The following is a 13,385-nucleotide window of genomic DNA, read 5'->3' as shown; positions in this document are numbered from 1 at the left end:
TATAGAGAAAGCTACTTTTATCATTCTAATTAAATTGATGGGAAAATCATTTTTGAGTTATGCTTTAAGTAACCTGTAGTACATTGTATATCCACTTTGTGTGTGTGTTTGTGTATGTGTGATGATAGATAAAGATAGAGATTAGATATAGATATATAGATGATATTGATGTCCACACCGGTGTTTGACCCCAGTAGAAGGAAATGATCTTGTTTCTTCCCGTGTAATTTCACACTTGGTTATGGAACATGGAAGATCTATTTGACCAGCACCAATTTTTCTTAAGTGAAATTCACTGTTCCTTAGTCAATTTACTGATTTTATAAATGGTTTTAATTAGCACTCCCACATAAGTTGCAACATTCTTTACTTAACAGGTTTTGAGAGAGGTGTGAAATTATTTCTTGTTTGTGAAAGTGCACCCCCCCCAAATTAACAGTTTCACTAATACAAAATTCCTCACCTATGTTTTTACTAGGAACAAGCATGACCCAATTTTGCTTTTCAAAGGTCCAATAATTGATTTTTTTGTAATTGTCCTTCTCATCTCCAAACCAGTACGAGGTATTGGATTAATCTCCCCAGAGTTCAGAATTCAAAAAAGTCCTTCATTGTTATAGTTTATTGGATGAAGCTATGAAAAACAGAAGCATGTAGTAGAGACAATACTTGCTATGGTGTGAGTGAGGCTGCAAACATTCCTCTGTGAGTTGTGTGTTTAAAAGCAATGTGGCTAAAAGGCCAAGGGTCAAGGTTTGTTTTTAAAAGATTTGTGCCATCACTATATTATTTTGTTATAGCGTTAGAAGGCTGCTTTTTTTAAAATACATTTTTCATCTTATTCTCAGAGCGGAATTAGGCTAGTGAAAACAGTTATTTTTAGGGTGCAGGATTTTGCGCTCTGAGAATTTAGTTTTGTTGCCATTGACAGCATAAGTGAAAACAGTCTGATAAAGATTCTTCTGGATTTATCCATTTTCTGTCCCTTGTTTCTTCAGTTAGTGGAGTTTGAGGAATTTGCAGCAGCAGTGAAAGAGAATGCTGACGCAGTGGAAGAGCGGCAGGAGACGGACTCTATTCCTCTTGTGGACGACATCCGTTTTCATATAACCAGCAACGTTCAAACGTACAGTGCCATTGAAGAGGCTAACCAGAAATTAGATGCTCTGGATAATCTTTTGGCTAGCATTGGACTTGAATGTTAATCTGGGAGATTTTCTTGTGTAATTAAATGAAGTATCAGTTCAGAGTTCATTTCTGCAAAGTTCACATCTTTTTCTTTCTATTTGATTTTCCCATTTCTTTATGTTTTATTTATGCTTTCCTTATTTTTTACATTGATGACTACTGCATCTGAATTAATATTTTAATTCTTCCAGGAAACAGGTCCCCATAAGAATCTGTAGTTTGAAAACATGGTTAGGTATATGTTATGTTGTTGATGAAAGATTTGCATGTAGTGAATGTACTATTTGGCATACAACCAATTACTGCAGTCCAAAAAAGCTCAATGAAAATGGGTCCATCCTTCAGAATATTGCCATTCCTGTTGGGTAAAGAAGGAAATAAAAGCTTTTACTGAATTATAAGAATATGAAGTTGGTGGACTAAAAGCTGAGATTGCCTGCTGTTAGACTTACAGCCTAATCTTCGAAATGTGCACAGCTGGAACTGAGCAGACCCTCAGTTTTCTAATCTAGCTGCCTGATTTATCAGCTGATCAAGTTCATTTACTTTTTTAAAAAAATTGATCCTTGAAATAAAATATTTTGTCACCATATGGTGCAAAAGCACTTGCCCTCTCCCCTTTTCTGCTGTTTTATAGGGACACTGAGACATGAAGGTTTAGTATATCTGCATATCTGTAGATAGTAATGTTCTTTTGATTTTACTGTGCTTGGGGATTTACTTATGTGATTTCCAAATTTCAGCATGGAGTATGTATGTACAAGTGACTATGTTGTACTTGCATGATACCACAATGGACTGATGGAGCATTGTTTGCCTTTGCAGTGGAAGCATAAATTTGTTTTGTGCAGATCCCAATATTGTGAGGCGATAGAAGGTATCACCTTGCTAACTAGTTCTACCCTTTGATATATTGAATGGCAGATGAGAATATATTCACATGTCATAGTATATACAGTGCAATATTTTAGGGTATACATCATTTGATTTAAGTCATTTCACATTAAGGTCCCCTATGTGAAGGTCTGTATGAAAATTTAACAATATTCTATTGTTGGACACAGTGAGGTGTAGGTCATCCATATGTACACAGTTCTAATGTCTACAATCACCTGTCAATAACAGATGTTCTAGCTGGCTCTGTAATTGATTGGCAGGTTTCCTAAATGAGACTGGTGCTGTTTCCCCCTACTGTATATATTCAATCTAGGGTGTATATACATAGCTTGTGAGATTAGTTTAAGTACTAAGTTCAGAACAGCATAGCAGACCTTTCATCTGCATCATCATGCCATATTTTCATGTTGAAAAGAGACAATTCGGACTGGTTATTAAGATCTTAGTCTGTATGTAAATACTGTCTCACCACTGTCCAGTTCATTATGTTCTTTGTTATTCCTCCCATTAATATGAATGATAGGTGGAAAATACATTGTGGCCATTCAGACAGTGGGGGGGGGGGAAGGGATGGGAAATGCAATGAAACCCATACTAGGTAGATCAGCCAGGGTTCTGTGTCACCCAACCACTCTAGAATTATGTGCTCATTATTAGATAAATTTGACAAAGAAAGAACTAAATTCCCATTTGGATTATCCTGACGTTATGAGGAAATATTGTTGTATATTACAGTAATACTGTTAGTAAGTGTTACAGCAGTTGCGTTGGTAGATTAACTTTAGTGAGATATTGATGTGACAAAAATGATGTTGGACTCTAGCAGAGTTTCCATGCACTGATAACTCTTTACACGTAAGGTCAAAACGTTGTGTATTCTTAATAGTATGCCAAGAAAAGCACACCCTTAAAGGAATGATGCTTATTTAAAAGCATAAGGAACTAGTCTGTTATTCACAAGCCATAAATAAAAGCCTGGCCAAGATCTTTCTTTTCCTCCGTTTTACCAGGAAAATGAAGGGAACTAAAATGCTGGATTTCTTGACATTTCTTTTTGGCAAACATCTTTGGCAAATATTAAAGAATTTTTCTTGTACCAACTTATGAGCCCCCTCCAGTGAATAAATGGACATCATACTGGAATAAATCATAACCTTTTCTGTTTCCATTTTTATTTGAACAGTAAATTATTGCAACAAACAAAGCACAGTACGCTTTTTTATACATAGCATTCTAGTGTTCTCTTCTTTGCAAGTATCTAGTAAAGTTAACATGATATAAGCACAGAAAATTACTACTGGTAATTGCATTTGGGGTTTTTTAAATAAAAAAAACTTTTTAAAAATATTGTCAAGTGAAGATTCAGTTAACTTTTAGATAGGCAGTGAAGGTGGCTGAACAAAACTTTGTTTATAGTACTGAGAATGTAAGTACATTCAGAATGAATTACCAATATTATTGTGTTTCTCAGTACAACTCCTTGATGAGCTATCCCTTGGTCTGTCTTGTATTTTGTTGGTTCCCTTGTATAAATCAGAGTTGTGGATAAAAACAGACTAGTATCTATTTAACATACAGTGAAAGGTCCCCTCCCTTAAATCCAAAGAAGTTCGGAAAATAATGGATCTCTAATTATTTATTGTTAGTCTTCCTAGCTATTAATTGCCTTGTAGAGAGTTTAAATGTCAGACTTATTATGATCTTACTTTAACTTGGCCCTCTGTTATTTAAAATAAAATGTAAAGCTTTACAGAATGGCAATATAATTATATATTTAAAAAAAAGCTTAATATATAAGCATGTGTGCAGCAATAAAGAGTCTATTTCATTAATCTGCTTTTCCTGTGCCTCATTAAATAGTAAAATGAGTGCTGCAAAAGTTCCATGTTACTTACACTCCCAAGACTCAAACTTGATGCCGTCTTCCAATCAACAGTAATATCTACTGATGGTATATTTAATTACCAGTAGTTGCATAAAATATCCTTTTCAGTTACCATTTAGAGATTATAGTAGCTTGGGAAAATGGTTTGTATATGTAGATCTGATACCATTTAATTCCACATTTAACACAATTACACTGTGTGCACAATTATTAGGCAAGTGACTATTTTGACCATATCATTATTTTCATGCATATTTTCCACTCTAAGCTGTATAAATTTGAATGCTTAGTGGATATAAGCATATCAGATGATGTGTATTTGTGTAATGAGGGAGGGTGTGGCCTAAGGAGATTAACATCCTATATCGAGGTGTGTGAAATGATTAGCTTCTTTTCCTCAGGCAAAATGAGCCAAAAGAAGTTTTAACTGACTATGAAAAGTAAAAAATTGTAAAAAGTCTTTTAGAGGGATGAAGTATTCTTGAAATTGCTAAGATATTGGGGAGTGATCACAGAACCATTAAACGTTTTGTTGCAAATAGTCAACAAGGTTGCAAGAAACATGTTGAGAAAAAAAGATGCACATTAACTACCAAAGATTTAAGAAGAATCAAATGTGAAGCTACCAGGAACCCATTAACTTCCAGTGCTGTCATATTCCAGCATATGCAACCTGCCTGAAATGCCCAGAAGTACAAGGTGTTAGTGCTCAGAGACGTGGACAAGGTAAGGAAGGCTGAAGCCTGATCACCACTGAATAAGACACATAAGTTGAAATGGCAAGACTGGGCCAAAAAATATCTGAAGGCAGATTTTTCAGAGGTTTTATGGACTAATGAGACTCTTGATGGACCCGTGGCTGGATCAGTAATGGGCACAGAGCTGCTGTTTGAATCGATGCCAGCAAGGTGGAGGTGGGGTACTGGTATGGGCTGGCATTATTAAAGATGAGCTAGTTGGACATTTTCGGGTTGAAGATGGACTCAAAATCAACTCCCAAAACTGCCAGTTTTTAGAAGACACTTTCTTCAAGCAATGGTACAGGAAAAAGTCTGCATCTTTCAAGAAGACCATGATTTTTATGCAGAGCAATGCTCCATCACATGCATCAAAGTACTCCATTGTGTGGCTTGCCAGTAAAAGCCTTAAAGATGAAAGAATAGTGGCATGACCCCCTTCTTCACCTGACCTAAACCTATTGAGAACTTGTGGGCTCTTCTTAAACGGGAGATTTACGATGAAGAACAGTACACCTCTCTGAACAGTTTCTGGGAAGCTGTGGTTGCTGCACAAAACGTTGATTATCAACAGATCAAGAAACTGACAGATTCCGGAAGCTTCCGGTGGGAGGCGACGGCGATGGCGGCTAGCTTTTAGCCGTCCAGCTGGGGAAGTGTCAGAGCCGCGGAGCGCAGCGCGCATCAGCTGGCCCGCGGCTCGGAAATCCCTTCCCGGGCAAAGGGAAGGGATAGAGAACGAAAGAGTAGAGGTAGAACCCCTGAACCCCCTCTGGATTTATTTCTAGAGGGGGTGAAAGGAGTGTTCCCTCGGAGCTCTTGCTGATCTCCGCCTCCCAGCTGTTTTTGCTTCCTTGGAAGCAAAAGAAACCGCCGCTTCTATCTCCGTGTTTACAGCATTTTGGGGAGTAATTTTTAAACGGACGGAGCAGTTTAAAGGACTTTTTCTTATATTTTAGGTGTTTATTTTTTTATCTTTTGATTTTTACTATTTTTCCTCCTTTTCTTTGTTATACTAGTGAAAGGACTTAAGATGGCGTTTTGAAAGTGTCGGAGTTTTTTTTTCCTTTCTCTTTTGTTTTACTTTCCCTTTTTTAGGATTGTTTTTTGCTTTTGCTTTTGCTTTTGGCTTAGAATTTTTTTTTTTGAATTGTTTGCTCTTTTATTACTTATTCTTGGGATTTATTCTGGACTTTTAATGATTATAGTTTGTCTCTTTTTAAAAATTCTTTTTTTCTTTTTTTCCTCCTCCCTTTTTGGCTGGAGGTGAAAGGGAAGTGACAATTGTGCTTTTTAAAATGGCTTCAAAGAGGCAGCAGCCTTCCTCAGTACCCAAGGTTATTTCTTCTCCTATAACTTCCACTGCACAGCTACAACAACAATCTAAACATGCACCACCGGCTCAGCCACCACCCTCCCCTCCTCTACCTGGACTTTCAGTGCAAGAGGTTAGAGGTATAATGGGAGAGATTGTAGTTCAAATGAGAGAGGAAATGACTCAATTTGTTTCACAGATTAAATCAGAAATTAAATCTGATCTCAAAGAAGAGATAACGGGGATAAAGTCTAAATTGCAAGAAAATAATAATGAATTACGACAAGATATACTGGCAGCTGTTTCAGGTTTGGCTACTGTGGTGGTTAAGCTCGATGCAAGGCTTGAGGAAGTGGAAGACAAAGTTGACTCTTTAGATGACAAAATTCAAGACGTGGAAAGGAAGGTGGACTCCTCACAAGAAGATATTTTGATGTTTCAATACAGACAAATGGAGTATGCTCTGAGGATTAGAGGCCTCAAGGAAGATATGAATCAAGATTTGATGGAGGTGGTTCTTAGTGATCTGGCGCTGGCTTTGGATATGGATAAAGGAGAATTACAGAGAGAAGTAGAAAAAATTTATAGACTCAACTCCTGGATTGCTAAGCAGAAGAATTTGCCCAGAGATGTGGTGATTTACTTTACAAAGAAGTCCCTGCGGAATGAGATTATACAAGCTTTTTACAACAAAAGATTTCAGATTGCCGCCCAAGATGTTATCATTCTAAAGGAAATCCCATCTAAAATCTTAAGAAGTAGGAAAGACTTTGCTTTTTTAACCAATGAGCTTAAAGCTAGATCGATGCCATTCAGATGGGAAATTACGATGGGTATCGTTTTGAGCCATGCTGGGACACGTTACAGATTGAACACAGTTGACAAAGCTAGAGATTTCTATACTTCGGTCCTGAGTGCAGGCTCAATTTCATCTGGTCGGAAATCTTTGAGTGCTAAGGAACCTGAGCAGCAATCTGAGGCATTAGATTTGGTTTCCGCAGGGATGATAGAAGTGGCAAAGCAACGCCAAAATGGAGGCTAAAGAGCAGAGGATGACTCGTGCAGCTTATAAGCGTAAAGAGAAAGAGCAACGTAAAAAAGAGCCCAAAGAGAATTCTCCTGGAAGTGCATCACCGCCGGTGGGAGGAGCAAGACCCAAGAGTTATGCAACACACGCAGCTCTGTCAGAGTTTGATGGTGTCTTCTCCAGGCTGCGTGCCAAGGGAGATGGCAAAGTTTTTGACCTGGAATGTTAATGGATTGAATTCTCCTCAGAAACGGAAAAAAATCTTTTATTATTTGAAACAACATACCAATGATGTTATTTGTTTACAGGAAACTCATATTCTACTTAAAGATCAGAAATATTTAGTTAATGCTCGTTTGGGATCTCATTTTATATCTCCTGCACCTGGGAAGAAAGGGGGAGTTGTTATATATGTCAAACAAAACCTGCCAGCTTGTCTGGTAGAATCAGATCCCCAGGGGAGATATGTGATGATTGAACTTGGTATTTATGGTAAGAAAGTACTTATAGTTGGACTTTATGCTCCAAATCAACAACAGGAACAATTTTATAAACAGTTACACCAAAAAATAACTTTGCTTGGATTATAGATCAGTGGTATTAATGGGTGATTGGAATGGTGTCTTAGATACACAAAGGGATAAGAAAGGTTCCTCTCCTTTTCTTAAACAAGCAAGGCTACCTAAAGCCTTTTTTGATATGAAAGAAGAGTGGGAATTAAGGGACTATTGGCGGGAACGTAATCAAGAGGAGAGAGACTTTACTTTTTTTTCTGACAGACAACAATCTTTTTCAAGAATTGACTTTTTCTTGATTACCACGGATTTGTATAATAAAGTAAAGAATGTAAAGATTTTTCCTAGATCACTGACGGATCATAGTCCAGTTTGGATGGAGTTGATTCAAGAGAAAGAGGAAAGAAGATCCTGGAGAGTTAATGAAAAATTGTTTAGACAAGAGAAGAATGTTCAAAAACTAAAGGAGTGTTTAAAGGACTATTTTGCTTTGAATATGTATAAGGGGACTTCAATGTCAATGGTATGGGATGCAGGTAAAGCATTTATGCGCGGTGTTTTGATAAAAATGAATAATTTTTATAAGCGAAATCAGAATCAGAAACGTAGAGAACTTGAAGATGAAATTAAACTAAAAGAAAGGGCTTTGATTCTAAATCCTTCTGATGAAAGTACTAAAGAATCTGTAAAGTTATTAAGGACACAATTTAATATGTTGATAGCAGATCAAGCTGCAACCAATTTATTATTTATGAAACAAAATACATTTTGTAATGCTAATAAGCCGGGGAGATGGTGGGCTTATCAATTAAGAAAGAAACAGAGACTGAGAATAATAGAGAAAATAAATTATAAGGGTAAACTAGTTTCTCAGAAGGAATTAATTAAAAAATCTTTTTTGGATTATTATCAAAACCTATACAAATCTACTAATGTACAACTGTAAGATATAAATAAATATTTAGCTGAGGCAAGTTTTCCTAAACTGACTGAGGATCAGAAATATGAAATTAATGGTTTAATTACTAAGGAGGAAATCGCCTCAGCAATTCAACAATTGAAATTAGGGAAAGCACCGGGTACGGAGGGGTTAACAGCTGTTTATTATAAAGCTTTAATGGAGGAGATGATTCAACCATTAAATGATCTTTTTAATGGAATCTTACAGGGTTTAGAGATTCCTCCTTCATGGCGTAGTGCTTTTATATCATTGATTCCAAAGGAGGATCAAGATCTTACTTTACCAAAAAACTATAGGCCTATATCTCTTTTAAACGTGGATTATAAGATATTGGTAAAAATTTTGGTAAATAGGCTTATGAGGGTGGTGCATCATCTTGTGCATAAAGATAAATCAGGGTTTATAACAGGAAGGTATATGAAAAACAATGTTAGACAAATTATTAATCTATTAGAATACTTAGATAAGAACAACCAAGTTCCTGCAGGGCTCATATTTTTAGATGCGGAAAAAGCATTTGACCAATTGAATTGGCATTTTATGCTAAGAGTAATGGAAGAAATGAATTTTGGTGAAAACATATTACAAGCCCTTAAGGTAATATATCAAAAACAAACAGCACAAATTATTGTTAATGGAGGTTTGTCGGAGGTTTTCACAATAGAGAAAGGTACTAGACAGGGGTGTCCTTTATCGCAATTGTTGTTTGTTTTAACATTGGAAATATTATTGATTAAAATTCGAGAGTCTCAGGAAATTAAAGGAATATATGTTAATAAAAAAGAATATAAGTTGAGAGCTTTTGCGGATGACTTGGGTGTTACTTTGTCGCAACCTGATTATTCTGTAGTAAACTTATTACAGTTGATTCACCATTATGGTTTGGTCTCGGGTTTTAAGATTAATGTAAATAAGACTAAAATTTAACCTAAAAATTTGTCGAGTCAGGAGAAGCAGATTTTGGTTAACTCGACGGGTTTTGAGATTGTTAATAAGGTAAAATATTTGGGGGTGATGCTGTCTGCTTCTAATGCAAAACTATTTAAAAATAATTATGAAAGGTTGTGGGTCGGGGTACAGAAAGATTTGAAGAATTGGGAAAAGCTGCAATTATCCCTCATGGGAAGAATTGCAGTGATAAAAATGAATATTCTACCCAAGTTTCTTTTTTTGTTTCAAATGGTACCAATTTTGAAAAATGAGATTAATTTAAATGAGTGGCAGAAGGGTCTCAATAAATTTATTTGGGCAGGGAAAAAACCAAGGGTTAAGTTCAAAATTATGCAAGACTTCCGTGAGAGGGGCGGACTCAAGGTACCAAATTATTATATTATGATGCGGTGGTTTTAACATTAATTAGTGACTGGGTAAATTTGACAAATTTTGAGATACTTTATCTAGAGGGATGGGATTTACTTTATGGGTGGCATGCCTATTTAATATTTAATAAAAAAATAGATTGGGCTTTTAAATCTTATATTTTAAGAATTTCTTTACTTAGGATTTGGAGAAAATATTATAAAAGTGATTTTAAAGTACCATTATGGGCTATACCTTGGCATGCGATAGAAGGAATAAAAAGAGGGGTTAAAATGGATATGGTGTCTTACAGACAGTTACTTAAATGGGATGGACAAAAATGGCAATTAAAATCACGGGAAGAATTAGCACAAGAAAATTTTACTTATTCTTGGTTCCAATATAGGCAACTACTAGATAGATGGAAGATGGATTGTAAGGAGGGTTTTCTTAGAGAAGATGAAAATCTTATTAAGCAACTGAAGGATCAAAGACAAACCCACATTAAGAGAATTTATGGGGTTTTAGTTGAATTGGACTCAGAAACGGAACTAATTAATGATTGTATGATTAGATGGGCGCAGAACTTTGGTGAGCCAGTTTCATTGGACACCTGGGAAACTATTTGGGTGAGAAATGTCAAATTTACTCAAGCACAGAATCTAAGGGAGAATTTTTATAAAATGTTTTATAGATGGCCCCTTGATCCACAAAAAATGTCTTACATGTACCCTGACGTGCAACCTAAATGTTGGAGATGTGGTTATAAGGAGGCTTCCTATTATCATATTTGGTGGTCATGTAGAGAGATAAAAGCATTTTGGATCAAAATATGGTGGAATATCCAGAGAATTTTTAGAAGGAGGGTAAAATTTACTCCGCAATTATTTTGTTAGGTATTGTTACAGATTGTGATACAAAGGAGGTTGTATTGATGTTAAACTTGATTACAGCCGCGAGGCTGTTAATTGGACAATATTGGAAGAAGGAATCTTTGCCTACATTGCAGGAATGGTTTTTTAAAGTAGCTTATCTGGCAGAAATGGCAAAGATTTCGGTTTTCTTAAAGCAACAAAAGCAAGAGAAGTTTTTTGCTATCTGGGACAAATGGATAAAATTTATACAATTTAGATTGGGTATACAAAAATATCATATAGCTTTTTCATAAGTTTTATTTTTATATATATTATATATATCTTTTTTATATATATAAATATAAAGTTTTTAATTTAATTTTTATTTTTTTTATTTTTTTTTTTTATTATTATTATTTCTTAAGCCTATATTCTGCTCTGGGAAGCTCAGGGGGGGGGAAGGGAGGGTTTTTGGGAGGGGTGTGGGGTGGGGGTTTTTTTTTATATGTATTGTTTAATTTTTTTTTTCTTTTGTATATGTTGTTTTTTGTTCTGTATTGTTCTTGTTTTTTTTTGTAAAATTTATAAAACTTTTAATAAAAAAAAAAAAAAAAAAAAAAAAAAAACATCTGGCCAACTTAAACCTCTTGGGGATTTTTTTGATAAAAAGTTTTTCTTTTGCTCTAGGAGGCAGGCCTATGCAAGGGCTCTGTGGTAAATAGTCGGATTGAGAATCGGAAATTTGTCACTGTAAAATGCCATTTCTTCCCACACCTGGTAAGTTCCTCAGACAGCTATCATCTGCAGAAAATATTCACTCCAGGTTTTTCAAACATGGTTTACTTTTTTTAAATCATTGACTGAACTTTACCCAACACAGCGATCAATTTCTCAGTTAAATAATAGCTAAAAAAATCACTAGTTAAGACCTTGCTTGATTAAGCAGGTAGAAGATCTGCTTAACAACTTTACTGTTAGTTGTTTTTATTGTAAAGTTCTTGATTATATTTCAGTTTTGCATTCTACCTAAAGCCTGTGGAGTGAGGTAATTAATAACTCCTTAAATAAGATACAATAATAAAATAATGAAATGAAATGAACAAATATAAATAGAAACAACTGAACAAAACCCCCCCCCTGAATTTTTTTTTAAATGCATAAATCATAGGTAATTAAGGGTACCACGAGAGCATATAATTGGAAAGGTCTCACCTTGCTGCATCCACATTATTAATATATTGAATATTCCACAAAAAAAGTAAGCACAATTTATAGGCCCAGATACTGACAACCCCTTAAGCCACTTTTCTGTATGTTTTGTCCTATTAGCCACCGGTTACAGATGAACAGACTCCACTGTCTGGGTTGGAACCTGGGCAGGAGGAACATCACGATGACGGTAAAAGACACAGAAATCACCATGAAGAGAACAGACACCATCATCACCACTCCCATGCTCATCACCACAAACATCATGGACATAAGCATGAAGACCAGGAGCCACACTCTCCTCACCACTCAGCTAACATCACTGAGATACTACCAGACCAGAAGGAAATATTGGGGCGGGTGATCATCTATCCTCCTTCAAGCAAACATGTCTCACTACACTCCTTACCAGAAGTCCAGGAGCCCAATCCAACCTCTAAACCCAGTTTGATTTCTCCAGAACAGGAAGCCAGTCCTCACTCAGTAAAGTTAGCCAGGCCAGCCATTCCTCCCTTCCCCAATGGGTTTTCAGAATCACCATCCTGCCCAGGAGACCTTGCAATACAGGTCTATGGCCTTCACCTTCATGGGCCAGAACTTCACTAAAACTAAATGATGTACTGTAGGACACTGAAAGCTTAATCTAATAGAAACTCATCAGATCTCCCTACACAAGCAGAATTCTCTTGGTTTCCATGTTTGCTAGCTTAATGTTTTGTAGCATCATACTAACAAAGTTTTGATTTTAATTTAATTTTCATGAATAAAATACTGTCTGGATTCATATACTCTGGGAAGTGATGGGTTATTTAAATGTGAGGTACCAAATAAGTAATTAGCTGCATTTAGACATCAGGCTACTTCATAAATCATGTTTCAAAAACCCGAATGATTAAAGACTAAGAAATATCATTATGTCTGAACTCATTATACAGATCCTGCCTCTAATGTCCCACTATAAACTTTAAAAGTGGACCTTTAATTCTAAGTTAAGATGGTGATTTTGTCAATTGCAGATAGTCCTCGACTTACACCATTTCATTTTGTGACTGTTCAAAGTTGCAATGGCACTGAAAAACCTATGAATGTTTTTCACACTTATGACCATTACAGTATCCCCATACTCATATGATCAAGTTTGGATAGGTGGCAACCGGCTCATATTTATGAGAGTTGCAGTGTCCCAGGGTTACATAATCACCTTTTGCGACCTTCTGACAGGTAAACTCAATGGGGAAGCCAGATTCACTTAACAACTGTGTTACTAATTTAACCACTTTAACAAATGTGGCAATGGTCTCACTTAACAACGGTCTCACTCAGCAACAGAAATTTTGGGCTCAATTGTGGCCATAAGTCAGAGATTACCTATATTGGCAAGATAACTTCAATTTTGCACAGAAAAAAACCCAGATGCATAAAAGTAGTTCACGTTTGAACTATCTCGTAGCTTATTCAACCATCACAGAATTCTGTATACTGGGATCTACTCTTCAAA

General features: G+C 35.9%; 2 protein-coding genes across 8 annotated transcripts in view; both read left to right on the top strand.

Annotated features, from left to right (window-relative positions):
* The window catches only part of ABTB1 (ankyrin repeat and BTB domain containing 1), a 28,893-nt gene extending 26,306 nt beyond the window's left edge, over window positions 1-2,587 (top strand). For all 7 annotated transcript variants that reach the window (XM_039321775.1, XM_039321774.1, XM_039321779.1 and 4 more), the window contains one exon: window positions 999-2,587. In XM_039321775.1, the coding sequence (XP_039177709.1) occupies window positions 999-1,205 (207 nt within the window). In that variant the 3' untranslated portion in view covers window positions 1,206-2,587. The remainder of the gene's footprint in view (window positions 1-998) is intronic.
* Window positions 2,588-5,005: 2,418 nt separating this feature from the next.
* LOC120298288 (uncharacterized histidine-rich protein DDB_G0274557-like) lies at window positions 5,006-13,063 on the top strand. Its single transcript, XM_039321879.1, has 3 exons — window positions 5,006-5,083; window positions 11,366-11,455; window positions 12,008-13,063. Exons 1-3 carry the CDS (start codon window positions 5,006-5,008, stop codon window positions 12,491-12,493), a joined length of 654 nt encoding a protein of 217 aa, XP_039177813.1. The 3' UTR covers window positions 12,494-13,063.
* Window positions 13,064-13,385: the final 322 nt, after the last annotated feature.

The sequence above is a fragment of the Crotalus tigris genome, unplaced genomic scaffold, assembly GCF_016545835.1.
Source record: "Crotalus tigris isolate CLP2741 ecotype Arizona unplaced genomic scaffold, ASM1654583v1 scf7180000023829.5930981, whole genome shotgun sequence".
NCBI classification, from domain to species: domain Eukaryota; kingdom Metazoa; phylum Chordata; class Lepidosauria; order Squamata; family Viperidae; genus Crotalus; species Crotalus tigris.
Note: the sequence above shows the minus strand (reverse complement) of the source record. Positions and strands in the feature narration are given on the sequence as shown.